This window comes from Mustela erminea, chromosome 17 (assembly GCF_009829155.1).
Source record: "Mustela erminea isolate mMusErm1 chromosome 17, mMusErm1.Pri, whole genome shotgun sequence".
Taxonomy (NCBI): domain Eukaryota; kingdom Metazoa; phylum Chordata; class Mammalia; order Carnivora; family Mustelidae; genus Mustela; species Mustela erminea.
Window position 1 is genome coordinate 70,615,720 of NC_045630.1, and position 23,693 is coordinate 70,639,412.

Here is a 23,693-nt window from a genome sequence, read left to right on the forward strand (position 1 = left end):
AGGAAGATGTAATGTCCCCTTGACCTCTCCAAATAAGATCGCTACCCAAATAAGGTGAATTAGGATTGAGGAACCTTGACTTTCTCACTCCCTCCCAGACCCCAAAGGAGACACACAGCAGCTGACTAGAGAAGAGCCTTTAATGAAAGTTGAGCGGCAGGCTTGGCCCTCTACTCTTGCACCCTTGATGGAGGGTGGGCAAGGGTAAGAGTGCAGGGAGGAAAAAGTGGGGTGCGGGGGAATCAGGGAAGGGGAAGGGCGCTGCTCACTGGGGCTGTCTGCTCAGCTGTTCTCCCAGAAAAAGTTGTTACAGGCCACAGTGAGGGCAGCCACCAGCACCACGTACTCCTGGAAGTCCACCTCCCCGTCTCCATTCTCGTCTAGCTCTTTCATCACCTTGTCCACGGCATCTGCATCTTTCTGGGCCTGGGAGGGAGGAGATGAAAAGGGAGACGCATAGTCCTGAATCAGGGGTGGGGGGGGGGATGCGGTGGCTGATTGGGAAGAGCAAGAGGCAGAACTACATGTAATTATGGGACTGTTGTGAGTCCTTCCTTAAAACTAATATTTGCAGCCTCCTGTTACCTATAGAATAAACCCCTTAACAAAGCAGAGCACTACCAGCATCTGTTACCATATTTTGAGGGCCTAGAGAAGCTTTACAGGGGTTGTCTTATAAAATTGTTAATTCTGACACAAATAGTATGAGGTAGGGTTCATTATTCCCAAATTAACAGCTGGTGGTTGAATAATGCGCCCAAGTCATACAGCTGGAAGGTGGGAGGGTCAGAACTGGAGCCCAGGCCGGATAGAACCTCCAAGCTGGCACGCTTTCTCCTGGCTTCTTCACCACAGGGCCCCTGTCAGCATTTGCAACCTGCTTTGCTACATCCTTCGCTCTGGTCGAAACTACTGAGCGTGCTCCCCGTCCTTTCTGCCAGGCCTTTGTTCATGCAGACACCTCCTAAAATGTCTACATTTATCCTAATAATATTCCCATGGAAACCCATGGCTCAAGTGCCCGCTTCTTGGAAAAACCCCTTCAGCCCCGTTAGTATTGTCCCAAAGTTCTTTCTGGCAATTGTTACAGCTCTGAGTAGTTCCTAAGTGGCTGGCCCCAGGCTTCACGGGGAGCTTCCGGTCAGAGACTGGGGCCTCTTTCATGGGTTAGTCTTCCCCTTCTAGACCGTGAGGCCTCTTTAATGAGGCATCTGCATGGGTTCTAGCACTTCATACGTGATTAACAAATTAGGGTATTTTGTCTTGAACCAGGAGAAGTGGGGGAGTCCGAAACACCCAGGCGAGAAGTCTGGGAGAAGAGGAAGACGGGAGGGAGCTGGGCTGGGGAGGGCCCGGGTGTTCCTCCAGCCCTTGCCCGTCCACCCTGCCCCCCACGTCCGTCCCACCCGTCCCACCCTGCCCCCCACAGCGCGCTCACATCCAGGAAGCCCGAGAGCTCGGTCTGCAGCAGCTCTTTCAGCTCCTTCTTGCTCAGCTTGTACTTGTCTCCCTCCTTGCCCGAGTGCGCGTGGAACACATTGATGAGCGTCTCCATCGCTGTCTCCAGCTCAGAGCCCATCTCGCAGCTCACCTACCCCGTCCCCAGCAGGAAAGCAAGTTGGGGACCCAGCTCAGGGCATCTGGCGTTGGGGTGAGCAGAGCCCTCAGAGCTGGTCTTGGTCCCTCCCCTGAAATCGCCCTGAGATCAGAGCCACACTGCAGTTATCACTCCCTGGGACCTTATGATGTGGGAACCCAAGGAGGCCTAAATCTCAGCTTGTTCTCTGTGTGCCTCATTCCACATCCCAGCAGAGGGAGTCAGGGACTGGGGCCCTGGAGGTAGAGCAGCTGGAGCAGGCTGGCTCGAGGGGCCGGCAGTGGACTCTGCAGTGGCTCCCTGCTGCCTGGGTGGACACTAAGGAGGGTGGGGCAGGCAGGCAGGGACGGTCACAGGTCACTGCCGTGCTCTATTTTTACCCTGCCTTGCCCTCCTAGCACAGCTGAGTTCTGTGGCTGGGGGCGGTGGGCTGTGTTCTCCTCTAAGGCCTTGATTCTGTGGCCTCCCTCCAGCAAGGAGTCCGATGGAGAGAGTGGCAGCCAGAGGGCCCGGCCCCAGACTTCATGGGGAGGGGGAGAGGCCTGCCTTTGGGCTTCCTGTCAGCAGACCAGACCGGGCCACCTTGGGTTCTTCACTCTGCTCTCTGAACAGGTCCCTTCAGCTTCCCTGGGGGGTACCTCTTACTTCTCTGCGGTGTCAGGCCTTCCATCCGGTGATGGTAAGAAGGGAGAGAGGAATGACCAAGCCCTTCCTCAGAGCCAGGGCTCCCAGCGAGGGGGAGAGGAGACCTCTGGGGCCTTGTCCCTCCCGAGGCCCTCTCCCCTGTCTAGGCCCAGCCTGGATGATGTGAGGACAATGGCAGTGGGAGAACCGGTCTGATATACGCTTGGGGAGAGAAAAGGCTGAGTATGTCCTCTGAAGGGGCTGGAGAGAAGAGAGGAAAATGGGGGGGGGGCGGGTACTGAGGCGGGGGACTGCCAAGCCAAGCCAGCGGGCCTCTTTCTTTTGGCCTCGGGATGGTCATTCCCTCCGCAGCCTCAGGGGGCAGCTCCGGTGTCTCAGATCAGGTGTCCTTGTCCTTCCCCAGGCCTGGGGGGCTGAACAATGGGCCCTGATCGGATGACATTCCCCCTTTACAATGGGAACCTTGTGAGTGTCACCTGAACTCTGGACAAGAGAAGGAGTTGTCACAGAGACATGGGGGAGATGGAACCCAAGCCGGGACTGATGGAGGGGATAAGGGTGCTTGTGGGGGAGGGCTGTTGGTGGCTCAGTTACTGGCCCCATCCAGGAGGAGCACTTAGGGGTTGCCTGGAGCCCTTGAGCAGCCTGGGCTCTTCTGTAGGGGCTAGGAGAGGACTCTGGCAGGGAGGGGAGGACAGGAAAACACAGGGGAAGACTTGAAGGAGCGAGGAGTCTGGAAGTCTGGGCCAAGAAAGGAGGAGGAGAAAGGGAAGGCCATGTGAAAGGAGTGTTGGGAGTGGGTGTAGTACCCTAATGCCCCCCTCTTCATCTCACAGGGTCCATGCTCTGCCACCCCCAGACTTCCTGGGGACCTGAGCACTTGGCAAGGCTGGGCGGTGGGGGTGGGGACAGAAGCAATAGTTCCCTTTGCTTTCTTATTCTTACCCAACTGGAAGCAAGGTGGGAGCTGGCTCCCTTCCCCAGCACCTGGGAGATGGAGGGAGCCTTGGGAGGCCATTCTGAGGGCTCTGTGGTAGGAGGGCCTCATGTCCTGGGAGCTTGGTGGCTGGGCTCCCCACTGGCTTCTTCATTCTCGGAGGAATAGCACGGACCTGCCTCCGAGAGGTCCGACCTTCGTTGGCTTCCCTGCACTACGGTCCACACCTTGTCTCCCCCAAATCCTCAGCTGCTGTCACTTGAACTCCTCCCAGCCCCTCAGGCCAGCACAGTGCGATTGTCCCCAGGCTTTCGGAGGGCCGCTGAAGTCCCCTTTCCCCCAAGCTGGCCACAGCAGAGACCTAGCCCAGATGACGCAGGATACTCACTGTCAGCCTGGACCTGAGGTGGGAGCGGGTTCTGGACAGACAGAAGAGTCTGCAAGTGTGACTAAGGGAGCTGTGTGGGGAGACCTGTCTGCGGTCCTGCCCCCGCTGCTCCCCCCCACCGGCTCCACCCCTTCACAGACAGACACCCAGGAGTGGACAGAGGCGCCCTCTGTCTCCTGGGCTAGAACAGGCTGGCCTGTGTCCTCTTGTGCAGCCTCAGTTGCCTCCCCCTGCCTGCTGGGCCCCAGCAGGCAGGGCCCAGGAGGAAGGAGGGGGGTGAGAAAGGTCCTGGGAGGACACGGCACGGCCTCCCCCCACTCCCCCGCCCCACGGAAGCGCCGGCAGGAACGGGAGGGGCCTGCCGGGGTCTCAGTGAGGGGACCGCTCAGGGAACCCTTAGATCCTGGGAGTCTCACGGAGGGGTTTTAGTCCGGCCCCCGCGGAGAGACTTCGGTCCAGGGGCTCTTCCTCCTCAGCGGGGTTCCCCTCGGTGTGTGGGAGCCCCTTGGGGGTCTTGGGCCGCAGGGTCCCCCTCTCGGGCCTCTAGGACGCCCGCGCCTTCCCGCCTCCCCTTCCCCTGCAGAGGGGCGCGCGGGGGCCGCCCGGGGGACCCGGCACCCCGCCCAGATGCTGGGGGGCGGGAGGCGGCGGGAGGCGGCGGGAGGCGGGCCTGGGCGGTCTCCTCGCTCCGCATCCCGGCGCTGGCCGGACGCCTCCGCGCCGGGCGGGGGCTGTGCTCGCGCGGCCCCGCGGCCCCTGCGCCAGCCGCCCGCCTCCCCTGCCGCGGTGAGTCCGGCGCCCCCACCCTGGGCTCCGGCGCCTGCCCGCCCCTGGGCGCTCGCGGGCGCCTGCGCAGCCGGCTCGTCCCGGGGCTCGGGAGGCGGCGTCCCCGCGGAGGGCAGCGGCGGCCGGGGGCCGGAGCAGGCGGCTGGGCGCTGTGCCCGCTGCCCCCGCGGGGCGGGGTCTCCGCGGCCTGACCCTGACCGCGGCCGGCCGCCGGCCTGACCCCGCGCTGCCCCGCGGGGAACAGAGGCCCCGGAGCGCGTGGGCCCCGCGCAGACAGGCGGTGGAGCCCGGCCGCCTCGTGACCCCGTGGGGGCCGGGTGAGCTCCCAGGAAAGGGCCCTGGGGACGGGAGGCCGCAGAGGGGCCGCTCCAAAGTGCCTCCTCTCGGAGAGGTCTCCGGCCCATAGGATCGCCACCATCAAGGGGTTCCTGAGACACCGGCGCTTGGAGGGGACCACCAGGCTCAGACCCAGAGAGGATGGGCTTTCTGGAAGCAGACACCCCTGCCCCCACCCACGCTGGTCCCCTGCCTCAGGCCCCATCCCTGTCCCCTGACTCCTTCCCCACTGCGCTGCTTCCAGCTGGGGCGGGAGGGGGCAATGCCAGGGCAGGGGCCGTCTGGTCTGTTCTATCTCTCCCTTTCTCTCCTCCCCTGCCCTACAGAGTCCTGATGGCGGCAGAGCCACTGACGGAGCTGGAGGCGGCCATTGAGACGGTGGTCACCACCTTCTTCACCTTCGCGGGGCAGGAGGGCCGGAAGGGCAGTCTCAGCATCAATGAGTTTAGGGAACTGGCCACTCAGCAGTTGCCTCACTTGCTCAAGGTAGGTAGGGGTCTCTGGGCCTCAGATTTTGGAAGACAGTGGCTGCGGGACACCGTGGCTGGGAGGTGATGTTTCTGGGCACATAATGTGACTTCAGGTGTGTGGTGGAGAAGGGCGTGGGTGGCTGTGTACACGTGTAGCTTGGGGACACTGCGCTGGTGAGTGTGCAAGTGCCTTACCGGGCTTTGTGCTCCCCTCAGTGCTGCTGGAAGCCCGGGTGTGCCTCTCTGGTCTCATCTCCCCAGAACGGGAGGGGAGCCAGAGGTGCGTTCCAGAAGGGCTGTAGACCGTCAGTGCTAGAAGGAGGCCAAGAGAAAACACTGTCCAAATTCCTCACTTCACATGTATGGAAACTGAGGCCCAGCTGTAGGAAGGGGTTTGTCACAGATGGAAACATAGCCCAGTTCATGGAGTGATAGATCCTCGGGTTGGGGGTGGGGGGCTGTAAGAAGGAATCTTTGACTACTTACCCCCTCTGGGAATCCCCTCAGTAATGTGCCCGATCAGGTCACCCCTTTTCTCTTACCCGCTGGGCTGAGTAGGGCTGAATAGGAGCATGGAGTTCATCTCCGAGTTGCCTAATTACAGTAGGCTGTCAACAGGCTCTTTTATACACTTTCTGAGAATTTGCAGGCATGTGAAAGTGTGTGGATACGGATTTTTTAAAAAGATTTTATTTATTTATTTGACACAGAGAGAGAAAAAGCACAAGCAGGGGAGCAGCAGACAGAGGGAGAGGGAGAAGCAGGCTCTCTGCTGAGCAGGGAGCCTGATGCAGGGCTCAATCCCAGAACCCTGGGGTCATGACCCTAGCTGCAGACACTTAATAGACTGAGCGCCCCCCCACCCAGGTGTCCCTGGATATGGATTTCTTAAAAAAAAAATACAAACCACAAACATGTCTTGGAAACAGTCTGTCATCTGCAAAATCTGCTGCATCCCTAGACTTATGAGACTTTTCCCTTCCTTTTCTCTCCAGAGACTTGAGACTCTAGGGTCAACAGTCCCTGTAGCTTTGCCACATGGTGACTGATTTTATCTTCAAATCCGAGTCCCTCCGGGCCTGGAAGTGCAGGAAGTGACCTCTTAGCTTTTTGTCACTGCTTCCAGATCTTTGTTTCTTCTTCTTCCTGCGACACACAGCTCCTTGGAACCTGCCCCCTTCTTGCCTTCCTTGTGGGTTCAACTCCTGCTTTACTGTTTTTCATCATGGCTTTTGTTGGGGTCCTCCGTCGGCACACAGAATTCATTGCACACCGGAGCCTTTCAACTTTCTCAACCCCTAGCTTCCAAGGATTCTGTCCAGGTTCTGAGCACCCACTCCTCTGTTCTTGCTACAGATCCTGACATTACCAAAATAATGTACCACCTCCAGAATCTGTTTCAAGCCTCCTTCTCCCTGAGTACCACCTCCTGCCATTCCAGTTCTGTTCCTCCACTCAGTTTCCTCGGCTCTGCGGGGACCATCAGGCTCCCGACCCTGTCACCCCCTCATGCCCTGCGTTCTCTTCCCGCTCAGCAGCGTTCTACGGTCAGTCCCTCGGCTCCCTTGATCCTTTCTCCCTGCGCCGGTTGACAGAATCCCAACCCAGGTTAAGTCCAGTCTTTCACCGCCATTAACTTGAGGGTTAGAGCTACCATTCTCTCTCAGATCCAAAATAAGGCAAAAATGTCCATTCTCAAAAAAATAAACAACCTCCTCAATCTGTCTGTGGACCGTTCTGCCCCTGCACTTTGTGTAGCGGAGTCTGGCTGCAGGAAAAGGTGCTGCCATGTTGACTTGTCCCACTTTATTATTTTTGTTATTATTATTTATTTGATTGAGTATAGTTGATACACAGTGTTGACTTGTCTCTCTTTAATTCTGTAACAGACTGCAAGGGGGCCCTTGGCACAGCCGTCACCATTCGCCAGCTCTTTCAGATGATAATTTCACAACTTTTCCTCTCCAACTCTAATCCCTCTGTCCACATAGTCCCTCTCTCTGAGAAATTTTCTCAGAGAAAATAAGAGCAATCAGGAAACTCCTATGTACTGTCTCCCGGAGCCTATGAAGAGCTGTGCTGAGCCGCCTGCCTGTCCCCTGAGGCATCGGTCTCCCCCCAGGCAGACAGTCCTTCCTCTGCTGCCCGACTCCGACCTTTCTCACCCACTGAAACCTGGACTCTTAGAGCTCCTCCTCCTCTGTCTTGCGTCATCAGTTTTCCTTCTCCACGGGATTGTTCTGATCGGTTTCCCAATACACTGTACTGCCCCCATCTTAAAAAAAAGAGAAGAACTCAGCCCTCTCTCTTGGGTCTGTAACTCCCTCGAGCTGTCTTCTATCTCTGCTCCCCTTTATAGCAAAACTCAAATGCAGCAAAGTTACTTACACTGATTTGCCCTCCTGGTCCAAAATGCTCACTCCTGAGGCGCTGGCTAGTCATCTTCCTCTCTGAACTCTGATTTCTGCTCAGATGACAAGTCCTCAGCTTCGCCTTCCTTCACCTTAGAATGCAAAGATCACCGCCCTTGCCCTCTATTCCTTTACCTCCTTTATTTTCCTTTGCAACACACCCATCACAGCTTGACTCCTGTACACACTTGCATGTTACCAAGAGTGAAGGAAAGGACTCACTCACCATTTTATCTCCAGCACTTAGAGCAGATACACAGTGAGTGAAATCGAAAAAAAAAGCGTGTGAATTTGAAAAATTTGAAAAATATAAAAGAATAAGAATTGCTGAGTGAGTAAACAAATAAATGCATCTTACCTACTGTTCTACAAATAGCTTTTTAAAAATGGAACCATGGGCCTGGGGTGGCTCGGTCAGGAGAATGTGTGACTCTTGAACTCAGGGTTGTGAGTTTGAGCCCCATGTTGGATGTAGACATTACTTAAAAAAAAGCAAAATAAAAAATTTTTTTTATTAATAAAATAGATTATTTTTTTTACGATTTTATTTATTTATTTGACAGACAGAGATCACAAGTAGGCAGAGAGGCAGGCAGAGAGAGAGAGAGGGAAGCAGGGAGATGTGACGTGGGGCTTGATGAGAAGGTGCGGGGCTTGACCCCAAAACCCTGAGATCATGACCTGAGCCAAGGGCAGAGGCTTAACCCACTGAGCCACCCAGGCGCCCCAAAATAAAATAAGTCTCAAGAAAATCCTGTAGGTATTTAATAGGATCATATAAAATTATATTTCAGGGAAAACTGACATCTTGACACTACTGAGTCTTTCAAAAAAAAGGGTACATTTTTCTAATCATGTTTTCTCTTATGGTCTTCAGTTCATTTTTCTTCACAAAAGCTTAATAGGTTTCTTTTTTTTCTTTTCTTTTTTAAGATTTTATTTATTAATTTGACAGAGAGAGACAGAGAGCGAGAGAGGGAACACAAGCAGGAGGAGTGAGAGAGGGAGAAGCAGGCCTCCTGCTGCGAAGAGAGCCCGATGTGGGGCTCGATCCCAGGACCCTGAGATCACGACCTGAGCCGAAGGTGGACGCTTCACCTGCTGAGCCACCCAGGCACCCCCATTTGTTACTATTTTATTTTTTCTTTTTCTTTTTTTAAGATTTTGCTAATTTATTTGACAGAGACAGACACAGCGAGAGAGGGAACACAAGCAGGGGTGTAGGAGAGGGAGAAGTAGGCTTCTTGCTGAGCAGGGAGCCCGACATGGGTCTCCATCCCAGGACCTGACATGGGATCCCGGGATCGTGACCTGAGCCGAAGGCAGACGCTTAACGACTGAGCCACCCAGGTGCCCCTGTTTTATTTTTAAATTTTTAATCTTTTTGGCACCCCTGTTTTAAAACGATTTTTTTTTTTAAAAGATTTATTTATTTATTTATTTATTTGTCATAGAGAGAGAAGCGAGAGCAAACACAGGCAGACAGAGAGGCAGGCAGAGGCAGAGGGAGAAGCAGGCTCCCCGCCAAGCAAGGAGCTCGATGTGGGGACTCGATCCCAGGACGCCGGGATCATGACCTGAGCCGAAGGCAGCCACTTAACCAACCGAGCCACCCAGGCGTCTCGGCACCCCTGTTTTATTTTTTTTAATTATTTTTATTTTTATTTTTTATTTACTTATTTTTTTTAAAAGATTTTATTTATTTATTTGTCAGAGAGAGAGAGCAAGCACAGGCAGACAGAGTGGCAGGCATAGTCAGAGGGAGAAGCAGGCTCCCTGCAGAGCAAGGAGCCTGATGCGGGACTCGATCCCAGGACGCTGGGATCATGACCTGAGCCGAAGGCAGCTGCTCAACCAACTGAGCCACCCAGGCGTCCCGGCACCCCTGTTTTAAACAGGATCTTTCTTACACTTTCTGACTGGTTAATATTCATACCCCTAAAAAGCATTGGGTTTGTGTGTTAATATTGTAATCAGACGCTTTATCATTTCTTTTTTTTTTTTTTTTTTTAAGATTTTACTTATTTGACAGAGAGAGAGAGATCACAAGTAGGCAGAGAGGCAGGCAGAGAGAGAGAAGGGAGGAAGCAGGCTCCCTGCAGAGCAGAGAGCCCGACGTGGGGCTCGATCCCAGAATCCTGGGATCATGACCTTAGCCGAAGGCAGAGGCTTTAACCCACTGAGCCACCCAGGCGCCCCCACTTTATCATTTCTAATAGTTTTTGGGGGGAAGAAATACAGAGGAGTGGATAAGAGCATAAGCTTTGAGTCAGAAAATCTAGGTACAAATGCAGATTCTAGCTTATTATCCCTGGTCATTTACTCTTTCTGAGCCTGAATTTCTTATCTGTGAAATAGACACGTAATAACATCTCCCTTGTTGGACTGGCTTTGCATTTAGTAAGTATTTATTGAGCACCTACTGTGCCCTGTGCTGACACTGTGCTAGGCTTTGGGTTACAGTGGCCAACTGGCATCTGCTATGTGCCAGACATTCTCCCCGGCCCTGGGCTTCCAGTGGCGACCAAAGTGGACAAGATCCCCGTCATTCCAGCACAGTGTGGGGTTAAATGGAGTAAGTCCTGTCCTGTGTGTAGAACAGGCCTTGGAATAGTCAGCACTGCTCAGTGCTCACAGTTGCCACGATAGTAGTCATTATGCTCTTGGTTTTTCCAAGCTCTTCAATTACATACTTGCTGATATAGTAAGAGGTGGGTTTGGCTCTTCTTTCCTCATACTTATGCCTTTTCTTTCTTTCTCTTGATTAATTGTATGTTTCCCCTCCTCCCAATATAATGTTAAACTGGGCATCTTTGCCTTCCGTGGACAATTCTTACCGAGTTTTGCAGTTAAGCATGATTGGGGGGGTGCCTGGGGGGCTCAGTCGGTGAAGCCCCTGCTTTCTCAAGTCATGATCCTGGGGTCGGGCTCTCTGCTCAGTGGGGAGCCTCCTTCCCCCAGTCTCTGTGCCTGCCTCTCTGCCTACTTGTGATCTCTCTCTCTCTGCCAAATAAATAAATAAAATCTTTAAAGAAAAAAAGCGATTGTGGCTTTTACAAAGGTCTTGCTTAGCTTTTCTCTGAATTAGCTTTAGTTTTGTGCCTTTTGTGGATCTGGCGGTCTTCTCTGCCTTCGAGCAAATGCTGATCGAAATACTGAGCTTTGGGCTCTGCCTGCGGCACCTTCTCCAGTGTGACTCCGATCTGTTGTTCCACAGACTGTGTCTTGGTTGTGATTGTTTATCTAGTAACAGATCCTTTGATCCGGGGTCCAGTATACAGTATCCTTTGATTTCACAGGCCTGTCCTGACAGACTTCGTCAAGGACAAAACCAGATACCCCACCACGTCTTTGCCATTCCTCTGGTCAAACAGGTTAATAACCAAACCGGAAACAAAAACGAGTTGACGTTGGGCTTATGCAGATGCGCAGCTTAGGGCTGTGAACTTCTCTAGCTTTCTGGGAAGGAGGAAATTCTGAGAAGGCTCTGAGGATGGCCAGAGTGGGTCCCTGCCCCAGGGCTCGCTGGGTGCCGTTGAGCAAATGGCAGGTGCAATGGTGTGCTGGGTCCGCCTCACCTGTGGGCATCTCTTCCCAGCTCTGCATTCGGGGACGCCCGTGTGTGCTTCACAATCAGCCGTGGTGGGACTATTTACATGGTGGCCAACATTACAAGCCAGGTCCCCTACTTCCTTCGGCGGCCGCCACCCTTGGAGCCCGACAGGTGTGGAGAGGCTGTGAAGACCTGACACCATGGCCCTGCTGTCCCCGGGCCACAGTGGGGCAGCTCCTGTGTGATGAGAACGGAGGTCAGCAGCTCTTTCCTCTCTCCCTGCCTCGAGAACCCTCACTTCTAACCCCAGCCCTTCCGTTGTGTCTCCTCAGGACGTGGGCTCCTTAGATGAGAAGATGAAGAGCTTGGATGTGAATCAGGACTCTGAGCTCAAGTTCCACGAGTACTGGAGACTGATAGGGGAGCTGGCCAAGGAGATCCGGAGGGAGAGGGCCCTGGAGACGCACAAGAAGTAAAGCTCCTGAGCAGGATAGTGCTTGGCAGGGCCGGCAGGGCAGAGCCCACCCCCCCCACCCCCCGCAAAAAGCCTCTTCCTTGAAATATCCTCTCCTCTTTCTGCTCTTGGGAGTAGACAGTGGGAAAGTTCTGCCCTGACCCAAGAGTGGGTCCAAAAGTTATGACCTTTTGGGGCTCCTGGGTGGCTCAGTTGGTGAAGCAGCTGCCTTCGGCTCAGGTCATGATCTCAGGGTCCTGGGATCGAGCCCCCCATGAGGCTCCCTGCTCAGCAGGGAGTCTGCTTCTCTCTCCCTCCACTGCTTCCCTGCTTGTGCTCTCTCTCAAATAAATAAATAAAATCTTAAAGAAAAGTTATGCGCTCTTGAAGGACCAAGAATGTTAGTTGTCTCTGAATTCTGCAGCGGCTCACACCAGGTCTTTCATGGGGTAGTGCTCAGTAAGGAACCGGTGGATGAGCGAGCCTATGGAACAAGGGGACAATCTCTGGGGTGGGTGTGGTCCTGTCCTTCTGGGGCCTCCTGGGGCATGGTCTCAGTCCCACTGTTCTTATTCCTGGGCTTTGATCCTTGGGTGTTGATGAGAGCCTGGAGCTGTGCTGGGCTTGCTGTCCTCCAGGCACAGAACTGAACACTTCCCTGTGTTACGTTAGTTAATTCTCACAGCCCTTGAAGGTACTACTATTTTTTTTCACATTTTTATTTCAATTCTAGTTAGTTAACATACAGTGTGGTCATGATCTCAGGAGCAGACCTCAGTGGTCCCTCACTTCCACACACCACCCTGGGCTCACCACCACAGGTTCCACCCTCAGGCTTGTTCCTGTCTAGGCCCCACTTCGCTCCAGGGAGGCGCTATTTGTAAGTCCTGTGTTAGAGATGAGGAGACACATTTCGGAGAGGCTGAGCGCACAAAGACAAGAATAGGTGAACTGGGTTGGTGTTCCATAGCCTCTGTGATGAACGGATCCTCTCTGGGTGGAAAACATGGGAACACTAGGCCCTCCCTCCTCCCTCCCTGCATAGCAGGGGAGAGGCGGAAGAACGGACACAAGGTTCTGGTATGAAGACTGACATGGCTATGGCGCCCCTCTCCCCATCCGCCTTGGCTTGAGGGGCCGATGGTTCGCATTGCCCGCCAGCGGAGCGAGCCGAAGCAGGGCAGCCCAGTGGGTAAAGCCTTCCGGCAGCTGTCACTGCCGGTGTCTCGCGTCCGTGACTCCAGAGGAACATTTAGGCTGAGACAACCTCTCTTCCACACACCAAACACATCAGAAAGGGCCCTAGATTGAGACCTTCCATCTAAGTGCCCTCAGACTGAGAGGCTCTGGAAGGACCCCAGGCTGGGACTCTTTGAGGGGTCATTTGGCTGAAGATATCCCTGAGGGGAACTCACAGGGAGCTTCCCCACACTGAGAGACCTCAGGAGGGTCCCCCAGACTGACGCTTCTCCCAGGATCCAAGTTTGAAGCGTTCTTGGGAGAAACCCTCAAATTGACCCCTCAGAGGGTCCCAGATTGAGACCATCAGAGAAACACAGGATGATAGGACACTCCTGGGGGGGCCTTCTCATGGAGACACTTCTAGAAGTATGGGGGAGCCCTAGAAGGAGAAAGGGGCTGGGAGGGGCTTGGGAGACAGGCTCCTGACTTCAGAGTTCAGGCTTTGGGATCTGCCCCATCCTTGCCTTGACCACACTGACTCACCTGCTCTTCTCCTTTCCCCCTCCCCATCGGGCGGGGGTGGGGGTGGGGGGGTGGGGAGGAGCTGTCATTCCAGGCTTCCTGGGTGTCCTCCTGGGCACTGGATTGGGGGGCGGTTTGGGAAGGCCTGGGGTTCTGAGGGAGGGAGCAGTAGGCAGCCCGACCTGTCTGGAGAGGTTGCTAACGGGCCAGGTAGCCCATCTGGGTCTCATACAGGTGGGCTGTCTGAGGGGAGCTGAACCGAGATCAGGACAACACTCCATCCGGGCCTCTCTCCCAGGCCGCCCTTCTGTGGCTCCTCGCCCCCCTCAGCTGTGGGGACTGCAGGTACGAGTGGCACCACCCAGACTGGCCCTGGTGGGAAGAGTAAGAGGGCATGTGTGTGACCTGGCAAAGTGCAGAGTGGCCCCTGGAGACTCCCATGTCCCTCATTCCCCCTGGACCACCAGCCCTGCCTCTGTCAGCCTCTGAGTCTCCTTCTTTCCTGGTTATTGACCCAAAGCCCCTCCACTTCCCTGCCCTACAATTCTTCAGGACTTTCCTCCCGCGCTTGAGCCCGCCGTGTTGCCAAGCCCCCACTCTTCGCTTCCCTTTCTCTGGCCTTTACTCTGCCTGCGGGTCTGGGGCCAGGGGCCGTCCAGGCCCAGCCCCCCAGAGTTCCCTTGGCCGCAGGGTGGGCGGAGCTCTGGCCAGTGGGGGGTGGAGCCACACTGGTTCCCCGCCCAGCCCGCGGGAACAGCGCAAACAGCGGGGGCGGTTCGGGGAGGCGGCCCCGCCCCCGCGTCCCGCCCTGCCCCCAGGTATAAGAGCTGAGCTCAGGTGCACGGACGCCTAGCGTCTGTCCCAACGGCTCCCAGCAGGTAAGGATGCCAGGGCTTTTCGCGTAGACGGACTGCCCTAACCCTGTCCAAAGGGCAGTGTTCGGCTCTCCTACCCTAGCCTGCCAGGACAAGGGCTGGGAGTCAGGTCCTACAGGCCGGGTGTCTCTGTGTGCGCGCAAAGCAGAGGTGAGGGGTGGGAGAAGTGGGAGGCTTGGTCTAGGGGGAGGCCCAGAGGATTCCCTCTAAACGGGTGGTCCTGGGAACTGTGACCTTAGCTCCTGCCAGGATCCTGCGCAGGGACTGGGCCTTGCGTGGAGTTGGCTCTGACCTCCTGAGTGAGGCCGGAGGCGATAGTTGAGGAAGAAATACTGAGCCCTCCCCTCCCCTCCGTCTCCCTCCTCTCCAGGCAGATCATGAGCCATCGGCTTCCCCGGCGCCAGCCATAGGACGACACAGCTCTTGCCAGGACAAGCACACCGGGCACCATGGGACAGTGTCGGTCAGCCAGCGCTGAGGTGGGCCCGTGCGTGCCCGGCTTTTCCGTTCTCGCGCTCCGTCTTCCACCCTGAGGGTCTGCGTCCCCACTGACTTCTCCCCCTTGCCTTGGGCCCGCCTTTTACCCTAGACCTTGCCCAGAAGAGCCAGACTCTTAAGTGGTGTCCAGCACATGCGATGCTGCGTCCACACAAGGAGCCCTCCTGGGAAGAGGTGTCTGTGCCTCTATATAGGACTCATCCTGCGTGGGGGCCTCCGGTGACAGGGAGGGAGCCCTGCTGGGCTCGGGGCGGAGGCCAGAGGGGGTGGGGGCTAGATGCTGGGCTCTGGAGTGGGGGCAGCTCCTGTGCCTTCCAGCTGCCTTCTGCCCCGCTGGCCTAGGGGGGCTTGGGGAGGTAGGGTGTTGTTGGGGTGAGTGGAGCTTCCCTGAGGTGGTGATGTCCCCCGCCCTCAGGATGAGCAGGAATTCAGTGACGTGGAGAGGGCCATCGAGACCCTCATCAAGAACTTCCACCAGTACTCTGTGGAGGGTGGGAAGGAGACGCTGACCCCTTCTGAACTTCAGGACCTGGTCACCCAGCAGCTGCCTCACCTCATGCCGGTACTGACGGGGCTCCGCCCCAGGCACCCCGACTCCCCCCCCCCACCCCAAGGTCCTCAGGACCCCACCCACACCGCCCCGGGGCCCCAGGCACTCCCACCCTTAGCCCCTCCCCTTGCCTGTGCCAGGTGGGCCCCGGTTTGGCTTCCCGCCCCAGGGCAGGGTGAAGCCAGGAGAGGGAGGTTCTGCCTTGCTGAGCTGCGGTCTTTTCCCTCCCCTTAGAGCAACGGTGGGCTGGAAGAGAAAATCGCCAACTTGGGCAGCTGTAACGACTCTAAACTAGAGTTTGGGAGTTTCTGGGAGCTGATTGGAGAAGCAGCCAGGAGTGTGAAGCTGGAAAGCCCTGTCCGGGGCAGCTGAGAACCTTTCCCTGGAATTCTTGGGGGGGATGTTGGGGCCTAGAAATAAAAGTCCTCTCTACCACCAGTATGTGATTCCCCGGTCTGCACCTGCTTCACCCCTGCAGGGCTCGAGTCCTTGGTGACCCTTCCCAGGGCTCTCCAACATTGCCAGCCCGGGAATCCCCGCCAGAGGGAGGCTGGGGGGTGGGGGTGGGGCAGGGACGGATGTGGTGAGTGCTAGAGGGATAAGGATGGTGTAAGGGCCAGGTACTTTGGTTGGGGGGAAGGGCAGAGAGGAGGTGGGCTACTGGAAATGATTTGAAGAAGGGGCCTGGGGATGGGGCAGGATATTTGGTGCTAAAAAGGGTCTCTGGGAACCTACTCTTCCTAATCCTCACCCCAAATGGTAGTTGTGTCCAGGGCTCCACCTTCCCGCCTCCAGCTCTGGCCCAGCCTCCTCCCTGGCCTCTTTCCTTGGGTGAGGCCTCTGTCCTTGGGCGAGGGTCGGTCGGGGAAGAGAGCAGGGGAGGCAGAGGACCAACTGGGTGCTTGGGCATTTAAAGAATGATGGTTGTTTTGTATCATTCGATTAATAAAAAATGGAAAAAAAGTGAAAGATGTTGTCTTGACTGGACACCCACCCCCCACCTGGGACAGTAGGCGGTTTGGGGGGTGGCAGAGTCCTGGGTGGCAGTGGGATGCGTGGGGCTGTGGTGGTTGCAGTGGGAGTTAGTGGGACTTGCTTTTCTCATGGATTTGGCTTGAGGATGGTTACCAGGCCCCAAAGCTGGGGACTAGGTTGTCTCTGAAGGATAGGCTTCTCTTCACCAAGGGGCTGGTCCCCTGACAGGAGAGGGGGCCACAAGTGCTCACCCGGGAAGTGGTTAGGAACCCAGGTGTGCTGGAGCCTGGCTGACTGGCAGCAAGAGAAAGGCGGGGCTGAGAAACAGGCCAAGCAGCCCGAACTCCCCCAGCTCTGCCGTCCATTATCTTTGGAGCTCCGGGCATGCTCCTAGAGCACAGTTTCCTCACCTATAAAATGGGGTCTGCTTGTGGCTCACAAATCTGTTGGGAGGATAATGGACACGTCACATAAAGTCTTCAGCGGAGAGCCTGACGCAGAGCAGGTGCCCAGAGCTGAGGTCTCTCCTGGCCAATTCCCTTGTGTGTTCTGGGGAAGGGGTGGCGGGGTGTTCCCACGAGAGTCTCCTGCTGCCCATGGCAGGTCCTGGGAATGAGTGTCAGCTCCTGGAGGTTGCAACTGGAGTCGGAAGAGCAGGGGCTCCAGGGCCGCTTCTGACTGGGGCCACAGAAATCAGGCATTGCTCCTAAAACCCTAACAGCAAGGAAGTTTCTGGGGCTGGCCAGACTGGCCTGGAAAGCAGCCTGAACTTGTCTGTTGGGGGACCCTGAAACTGGGCTCCCAGTGACCCCTGTGATCTGGGCAGGTGACCGCCCTTCCCTTCCTTCCTCCACCGACTAGATTCTTTCCGCTCCAGCGCTGCAGGGTGGGGAGGGTGCGCTTGTGCGGGGTGCCGGCTTCCACCGCTCCCTTTGGGGTGGGGTGGGGGGGGGTGCTAAAAAAGGTGTGTATCCCTTTAACAAGGGCCCAACCCCAGGGCTAAGTCAAGAGGGAGCTCAGTGACTACCTCCCCACCGAGCCAGCTCAGCCAGGCTGGAGGGAGTGGGACAGATTCTGGGAGCGAGGCGGGGAGGAGTCCTGGCCGGCTGAGCGGGGGGAGAGCCGCTTGGCAGTGCCAGAGCCCAGGCCCCAGAGCCCTGCGGGAGAGGAGGCAGTCCGAGGAGGCAGGTGAGCACCCCCAGCCCGTCCTGGGAGGCCTGGGGCTGCTGGAGAGGCCGGGCAAACGTTTGGGGCCAGGGGAAGGGGCAGTGAAGGGAGCCTGGGGAGGGGGCCCTGCCAGGCACTGACTGGATGATTCGGTTAATCGTTAATTTTCCCACAGGCTGGTGTGGTAATGGAGACTTCTGGTGGGGCTGGGGGCCGGAGAGGGCTTCAGAGGCGTGGATGGGGTGGGGAGACCCCCTCCACAACCCGGAGGCTGACGGGGCTCTTCTCCAGGGCCTGGGCCTCAAGGCAGAGTGCTTCCGAGCTTTGTCACAGCGGCTCCGACCCTCCCTCGACCAAAAAAGGATAAATGCGGATTGGTGGGGGTTGGGAGGTGGTCCGACCTGGACACAGGCCTCACCAGGCCCTGGAAGCTGTGTCCTGGGAGAGGTGATGGGGTCCAGGAGGCACCAGGAAGGCCCCAGCGAGAGCCAGCGAGCCTGGGAGAGGAGGCAGGCACTGAGGTGGCTTGTTTCCACCTCAGGACCCAGGCAGGTCCGGCCGACTGGCCCTCTGAAGGGTTGGGCCCCGCTGGGCAGCTGGGGGTGAGGGCAGGGGTGCTCGGAGATGAGCGGGGTGGAGGGGTGGGGGGGCAGTGGCTCAGCCTTCCTCTATCCTCTGTCCTTGGAGAGACCAGGGGTGGAGGGCGTGAGTGTCCATGCCGTAGTCCAGCCCCAGTCGTCTGGAAAATGCTCCAGAGGAACAGGCTTCTTCCGAGACCTGGATGGCTGGTGATGGGGCCTCTGTGTGTGGCCGTGTGACTCAGGTGCAGGGTCCCATGCGGGTGGAGACGGAGAGGCAGGGGCACTTGTACCAGACACTGGCCTCCGGAAGCTGGAGAGGAGTGAGCAGAGGAGCACGGAGCGGGATGTTGGGTGGGAAACAGCCTTGTAAATAGAGGGACAAGTCACCAGCCCATTCGGATCACACCTTCCCTCTGTGCTGAAGGCCCTTGGGGCGGATGAATGAATGAAGAAGGAAATGAGTGAGTGACAGATGAAGAAGGAAATAAATGAGAAATGAGTGAACAACTTTGAGGTATATGGAAGGGACACGGGAAAGGCCAAATTCAGGCTTGAGAGTGGGCCAAGCTCTAGAGAGGGACAGTGGCCAGGAGGCTTGGAGCTTCAGGGACATCTCCCAGTGCCTAGAGACCCTTAAGAAGAGCTTGTGTGGTGGGAAAAGAGGCTGGATGGTGTGTGGTGGACTGCAGGGGCCTGGGGGTGGCTAGGAAGCTCTTGGAGGGCTGAGACCTAGAACTTGGGGGTAGGAGGCAGGACTGCTGTGGCCCAGACCCAGGGTCAAGGGTCAGAGCGCCCACAGGCTTTGGGAGAAGTCAGGAGGCTGCGCAGAGGTGAGCAGGCATGAGGGTGGGGCCTTTCCGTTGCTCAAAGATGAATCAAACAAGGACGGGCCGAGGAGAACATCGGCAGAGGGCTGGGGGGCTCTGGGTGTGAGGGCCCTTCGGAGGACAAGTGGTCCTCTTGTTCCTGATTTCGGGGAAGGCTCTAATGTACATGTCCACCCTCCCCCCTCGAACCCCGCCCTGCTCTTAGGCCAGGACCTACCTCCCGCCAAGGCTTCCTAGGACGGCCTGATGGGACAGCCTAACCGTCCAGCCTCATTCCGCGTGGCTGGTGGCTAAAGAGGGCAGGTGGGAGGAGCTCGGTACCTGTGCGTGGGTGGGTGGCAGAGCCTGTCTCCTGGCCCCCAGGGGAGGGAGGGAGGGAAGGAGACAGTAAGCCCCCCCCCACGCCCCCACTATCCCACTCTGATCTCCTTCCTTCAGAAAAAGCTTCGGAGAAGCACTCATCCAGATGGAGAGGCTTCCCATTTGACTAGAAGGTGGGGGGTGGCCCACTGGGTACCGAAACCCAGGACTGTTGAGGCCAGCGGCTGACTGTCCCGAGTGCTCAGCTCTGTCTGGCCTGCGGGGCTGCCAGAGGCCAGGTAGGGGCTGGGACGTGGTATCGAGGGCAGGAGGAGTCAGAGAAACAAGACCCTAAGAAAGTGGGGAGGAGGGTGGGTGGGCCAGGGGGAGAGGGCAGAGGCGCAGCGCCCCTACACCTGATTTCCATCTCTTCCCTCTCCCTGACTAGTTTCCACAGGGCTCCTCACTTAGGGAGCAAAGTCTGGAATGGTTAGGGTTTGGGGTTCTCTGAGCTGTCTTTCTACTCCCAAAGGTAGAAAGTGTGGTGGGTACAGCTTGTGGGACCCCAGGAATGCTGGCCGTGGGCCTGGCCACTTCCAACTCAAGGGCAGTGGGCAGCACTGTGTGGATCAAAACTTTTCTCCCTCCTCATTTGTGAGTGTCAGGGTGTTAGCCTGAAAGTCTTACATTAGACCTCACAGTCACATACCTTTTTTTGTTTTTTTAAAAAAATATTTTATTTATCTGTTAGAGAGGGCAGGGGCACACAAGCGGGGGGTGGGGGTGTGCAGAGGGAGAGGGAGAAGCTGGCTCCCCACTGAGCAGAGAGCCTGATGGGGGACTCGCTCCCAGGACCCTGAGATCATGACCTGAGCCGGAGGCAGATACTTAGCGGACGGAGCCCCCCAGACGTCCCCAATCACACTTAATAAGCAAAGAGCGTGGGGCGAGGTTGTGGTTTCCTGTAGCTCCAGCTCCATTCTCCTCTTCAGACCAGAGTGGTCAGCTGGACGAGGCAGGGAAAGAAGGCCGGGGTCCTGGTCAGAGATGCTCCTCTGTCTCTGCCCCTGCTCCTTCCTCTGTTAGGGCCTCGTCCCTCGGTCACATCCTCCCTTCATAAAGAGCTACGTGAGGGGAATATTTTAGAAGGGTGGTCAGGGGCTGTGGATACCTGGCGGCAGGGCTGGAAGGAGGTGGAGTATTTCTAGAACATGCACCTCAAGCAAGCCGTTGGGCCAGATGGTGCCGGCGAGGGGAGACACAGAGATTAAGAGCAGCGTGCTTATGTACCTAGGGTTTTTAAAAAATGGTCCTAAAGTCTATGAGTCACGCCCTTTGGTTCAGAAAACAAACGGCTGTGCCTATGAAACTCTGTCCTTGCCTCAGGGATGCCTGGTATCTGGGGAGACTGGACCCCAGAAGAGCCCGTGGCCCCGGCCAGTGCGGGCCCTGAGAGTCTGGGAGCGGGGGCGGGGCAGGGTGTGCAGGGCCGGGCCAGGGCCAGTGCCAGGGTGAGGCTGGGCCAAGCAGACCGCTCCTCCAAGTGGGGCCCTGCGAGGCTCAGGACGGGATAGTGGCTGTGTCTACTTTCCCTTGCCAGAACCCCGTGGGCCGGGTGGCTGTGGCTCATTCCTGGGCTTGGGGGTGGGAAGGGAGCTCTGGGCTGGGGCTTACTTTGGGGAGCTCTGGGCCAGGGCGGCAGCGACTCACAGAATAGAGTCTCCTGTTCCCCTCATATCCTGTTATGCAGAGGCCGTATCCGCTTGGACTGTAAGTGCCTTTTGTCCTGGGGTGAAGGCCACAGCTCTGTCTCCAGCTGGGGCGGACTGGCCTGGCTCCTACGTATTTTGGGGTGGGCGGCGAGGGAGGGCGGCCCAGCAGGGCGTGGCTGGGGGTCTGCAGAAGGTCTGACTTAGTCGGGGGGACATCGTCCTTTCCCGGAGAGGGGCGACCTTCCCTGGGCAGCCTGTCCTGCCGCCTGGCTGAGGACGCTGGACAGGGCGTTAAGTTCCGGCCCCTTGCTCTGTGGCCTGGGGCTGGGTCTCTGCCAGTCCTGCCCCTGGGGACACATTGGCTTCTGGTCTCCCGGCCCCTCTGGCTCATCCTAGCAGTTTCTAGCTGTGCCTGCTCACAGGGCAGGGGTCCTGGGCGGGGCAGCTGTGGGGAGGCACGGGGATGGGCACTTACCCTAACCCTCTTTGCAGGGAGCTCTGACAGGCCCAGGGCCTGGGGCTGGGGCAGGGCTGGGGAGCCTGCCAGGGGAACCTGCTGGGGCGGTTGGGCTGGTGAGCGGCTGGATTACAGCAACCACAAGGTCCAGGCCCACCCTGGTGCCCCCCCTTTCCCCGCCTCATCCCTCCTGCCCAGGACCTGCCAGCCTGGGGACCCAGGGGGAGGATGAGGGCAGGGCTCGGAGGGGGTCTGGACTATGGGGTCTCCTCACCTGCCCTGTTCATGGCGCCAGGTCCCCCCGAGGCGTGAGGCTGCGAGATGGCGGACGGTTACACAGAGCTGGAGAAGGCGGTTGTGGTCCTGGTGGAAAACTTCTACAAATACGTGTCGAAACACAGCCTGGTCAAGAACAAGATCAGCAAGGGCAGCTTCCGGAAGATGCTTCAGAAAGAGCTCAACCACATGCTGACGGTGAGGCCCCCGCCCAACCTGTCTGCCCCCCGGCCCCCCAACCCCTCATCCTCATGTGGTTCCCTTCCTCCGGTGGCTTCCGTCTTTTCAGAGTGACCCCCCCAAACCGGGGTCCCCCCCGCACTTCCAGACCCCTGTCCTCTCAGGGTACGCAGGCCCCACCGGGGTTGGGGCGGGCTCGGTTTGTCTCCTCCCAAGGCAGCCGGTGCTCAGGCCCAAGCCACAGGAGTGCTGTGCCTGGGGCTCTGTGGGGCCGCTGCCCAGCCCTGCTGACCCCCCCTTCCTCTCCAGGACACGGGAAACCGAAAGGCCGCTGACAAGCTCATCCAGAGCCTGGACGCCAACCACGATGGACGCATCAGCTTCGACGAGTACTGGACCTTGATAGGCGGCATCACCAGCCCCATTGCCAACCTCATCCGCCAACAGGAACAGCAGAACAGCAGCTAGAGGACGTCTCCCACCACCCCTCCGTCCGGGGCACGGTCCCTGGTGCCCTTCCCAGGCTCCCCTCAGCCTCTTCCACCCACCCAGGCTCCTATCCTTGCTTCTCCCCCCAGACCTTCTGCTGGCGTCTCAGTCTTCGTGGTGTCTAGGTCTGGGGGGGACTCCCTCGGGTCTTCGTTCCTGGAGCCAGCAGGCTCTGGGGCCCCCTCTGAATTTTCAGTGCTTGGGGATCCCACGAGTTTCCTTGCCTGCTTAGCCCCGAACCCTCCCATGGCTGCTATTCTGCCTGATTTTAGGTCTCTCCTGACCTCTGGAGGTCAGCTTGCTGCTGGAGGTCTTCCTGCTCCTGGCAGCAGCAGCTGCAGACCTCTCCCCTTTCAACACTTTTGGTGGGTGGAGAAGATTCCCGGGGACTCCCCTCTGGCTGCCTTGGGGTCTGGGAACGGCTGAGCAGGGCTGCTCCCTCCCCCAGCTGAAGCGAAGGCAGGGAGGCTGGGTTTGGAGTCTGTACCCCTCCCCCAGTCCCCTTGTGATGCTCATTAAAGCCTTTCCGCTCCCTGGAACCTCATTCCTTGGTGGTCTTTGCCCTGGGGCCTGAGGCAAGGGGGAATCTCACCTGAGGGCCCCTATGACTGGGGCCCTGCATGCTGTTAGCCCTGGGCCAGCAGCAACTCCTGCTGGCTCCATGAGGGGCTGAAAGCCATGGGTCACTGTCCCTGGGCCCTTGGAGCCCCCACGCAGACTCCTGTTCTACTTCCGGGCACACAGTGTGTCCCATTAGGCCTCTTTCCCGTCCCATGAGAGCGGCCCCAACCCTCCACCTGGCTCCCCGGCCCTCAGAGTCCTCAGGCACCCAGCATGGTTTGTGGGATGGGGAAGGGGTTAAGAAGAGTGCTGTGGGGGGCCAGAGCCCACCAGCCAGAGGGGGACACTGTTGGCTTTTCTCTGCTCCTGCCTGGAGGGAGCCTCTGCTGTGGAGAGGGAAGGCAGCAGGGAGGCAGGAGACTCGGCGGGCAGGCTGGGTCAGGGGTTTCAACCGGGGATGGTGTAGGGGTACCATCCTCCAGCTCCAAGATCTTCTGCTCAGGACAGGCCTGTAGTCACGATGGCGCGTGGTCTCCTTCCTCAACCCCCTCCCCAGGGACCCTTCCCCAGTTACTGTTGCCTGTCCTGAGGGTGCTGCCCTCGGTGGGGAAGAGCTTGTTCACATGTCTTTGGGGGGGGGGTCTCTCTATCTAATTGTGATAAAAAAACATGTAACATAATTTTACCCTCAGTTATTTTTTTCTTTCAAGATTTTATTTATTTGAGAGAGAGAGAATGAGCAGGGTTGGGGCGGAGGGGAGGAAGGGGGAGAAGCAGGTTCCCAGATGAGCGGGAGCCCGACGCAGGTCCCCATCCCAGGATCCTGGGATCATGACCTGAGCCAAAGGCAGTCACCCAACCGACTGAGCCGCCAGGTGCCCTTCCTCAACAACTTCTCGGTGTACAGTGTTAAGTACAGGCACTTTGTCATACCCCAGATCTCGAAAACATTTTCATCTTACAT

At 57.5% G+C, this 23,693-nt stretch overlaps 4 protein-coding genes across 9 annotated transcripts; 3 read left to right on the forward strand and 1 right to left on the reverse strand.

Annotated features, from left to right (window-relative positions):
* Positions 1–122: 122 nt before the first annotated feature.
* Positions 123–3,910, reverse strand: S100A1 (S100 calcium binding protein A1). Of its 2 annotated transcripts, none has more exons than XM_032318792.1 (3): positions 3,568–3,910; positions 1,439–1,603; positions 123–426 (listed from the first exon to the last, which is right to left on the reverse strand). In XM_032318792.1, exons 2-3 carry the CDS (start codon positions 1,577–1,579, stop codon positions 283–285), a joined length of 285 nt encoding a protein of 94 aa, XP_032174683.1. In that variant the 5' UTR covers positions 1,580–1,603; positions 3,568–3,910; the 3' UTR covers positions 123–282. The 2 variants fall into 2 exon arrangements, with proteins under 2 accessions (XP_032174683.1, XP_032174681.1); XM_032318790.1 differs by having other exon boundaries at positions 1,439–1,591; positions 3,568–3,890.
* A 309-nt stretch (positions 3,911–4,219) lies between these two features.
* On the forward strand, positions 4,220–11,976 carry S100A13 (S100 calcium binding protein A13). Of its 2 annotated transcripts, none has more exons than XM_032318788.1 (3): positions 4,220–4,353; positions 5,016–5,175; positions 11,456–11,976. In XM_032318788.1, exons 2-3 carry the CDS (start codon positions 5,023–5,025, stop codon positions 11,597–11,599), a joined length of 297 nt encoding a protein of 98 aa, XP_032174679.1. In that variant the 5' UTR covers positions 4,220–4,353; positions 5,016–5,022; the 3' UTR covers positions 11,600–11,976. The 2 variants fall into 2 exon arrangements, with proteins under 2 accessions (XP_032174679.1, XP_032174680.1); XM_032318789.1 differs by lacking the exon at positions 4,220–4,353 and adding an exon at positions 4,475–4,670.
* On the forward strand, positions 5,062–16,167 carry S100A14 (S100 calcium binding protein A14). 2 transcript variants are annotated; one of them, XM_032318783.1, is made up of 4 exons: positions 5,062–5,175; positions 14,527–14,635; positions 15,070–15,216; positions 15,439–16,167. In XM_032318783.1, the coding sequence occupies exons 2-4, from the start codon at positions 14,606–14,608 to the stop codon at positions 15,574–15,576; spliced, it is 315 nt and encodes a 104-aa protein (XP_032174674.1). In that variant the 5' UTR covers positions 5,062–5,175; positions 14,527–14,605; the 3' UTR covers positions 15,577–16,167. The 2 variants fall into 2 exon arrangements, with proteins under 2 accessions (XP_032174674.1, XP_032174673.1); XM_032318782.1 differs by lacking the exon at positions 5,062–5,175 and adding an exon at positions 14,049–14,159.
* A 906-nt stretch (positions 16,168–17,073) lies between these two features.
* Positions 17,074–22,709, forward strand: S100A16 (S100 calcium binding protein A16). Of its 3 annotated transcripts, none has more exons than XM_032318784.1 (3): positions 17,074–17,367; positions 21,519–21,697; positions 21,989–22,709. In XM_032318784.1, the coding sequence occupies exons 2-3, from the start codon at positions 21,545–21,547 to the stop codon at positions 22,145–22,147; spliced, it is 312 nt and encodes a 103-aa protein (XP_032174675.1). In that variant the 5' UTR covers positions 17,074–17,367; positions 21,519–21,544; the 3' UTR covers positions 22,148–22,709. The 3 variants fall into 3 exon arrangements, with proteins under 3 accessions (XP_032174675.1, XP_032174676.1, XP_032174677.1); XM_032318785.1 differs by lacking the exon at positions 17,074–17,367 and adding an exon at positions 20,658–20,824; XM_032318786.1 differs by lacking the exon at positions 17,074–17,367 and adding an exon at positions 20,831–21,056.
* The last annotated feature ends 984 nt before the right edge of the window (positions 22,710–23,693 follow it).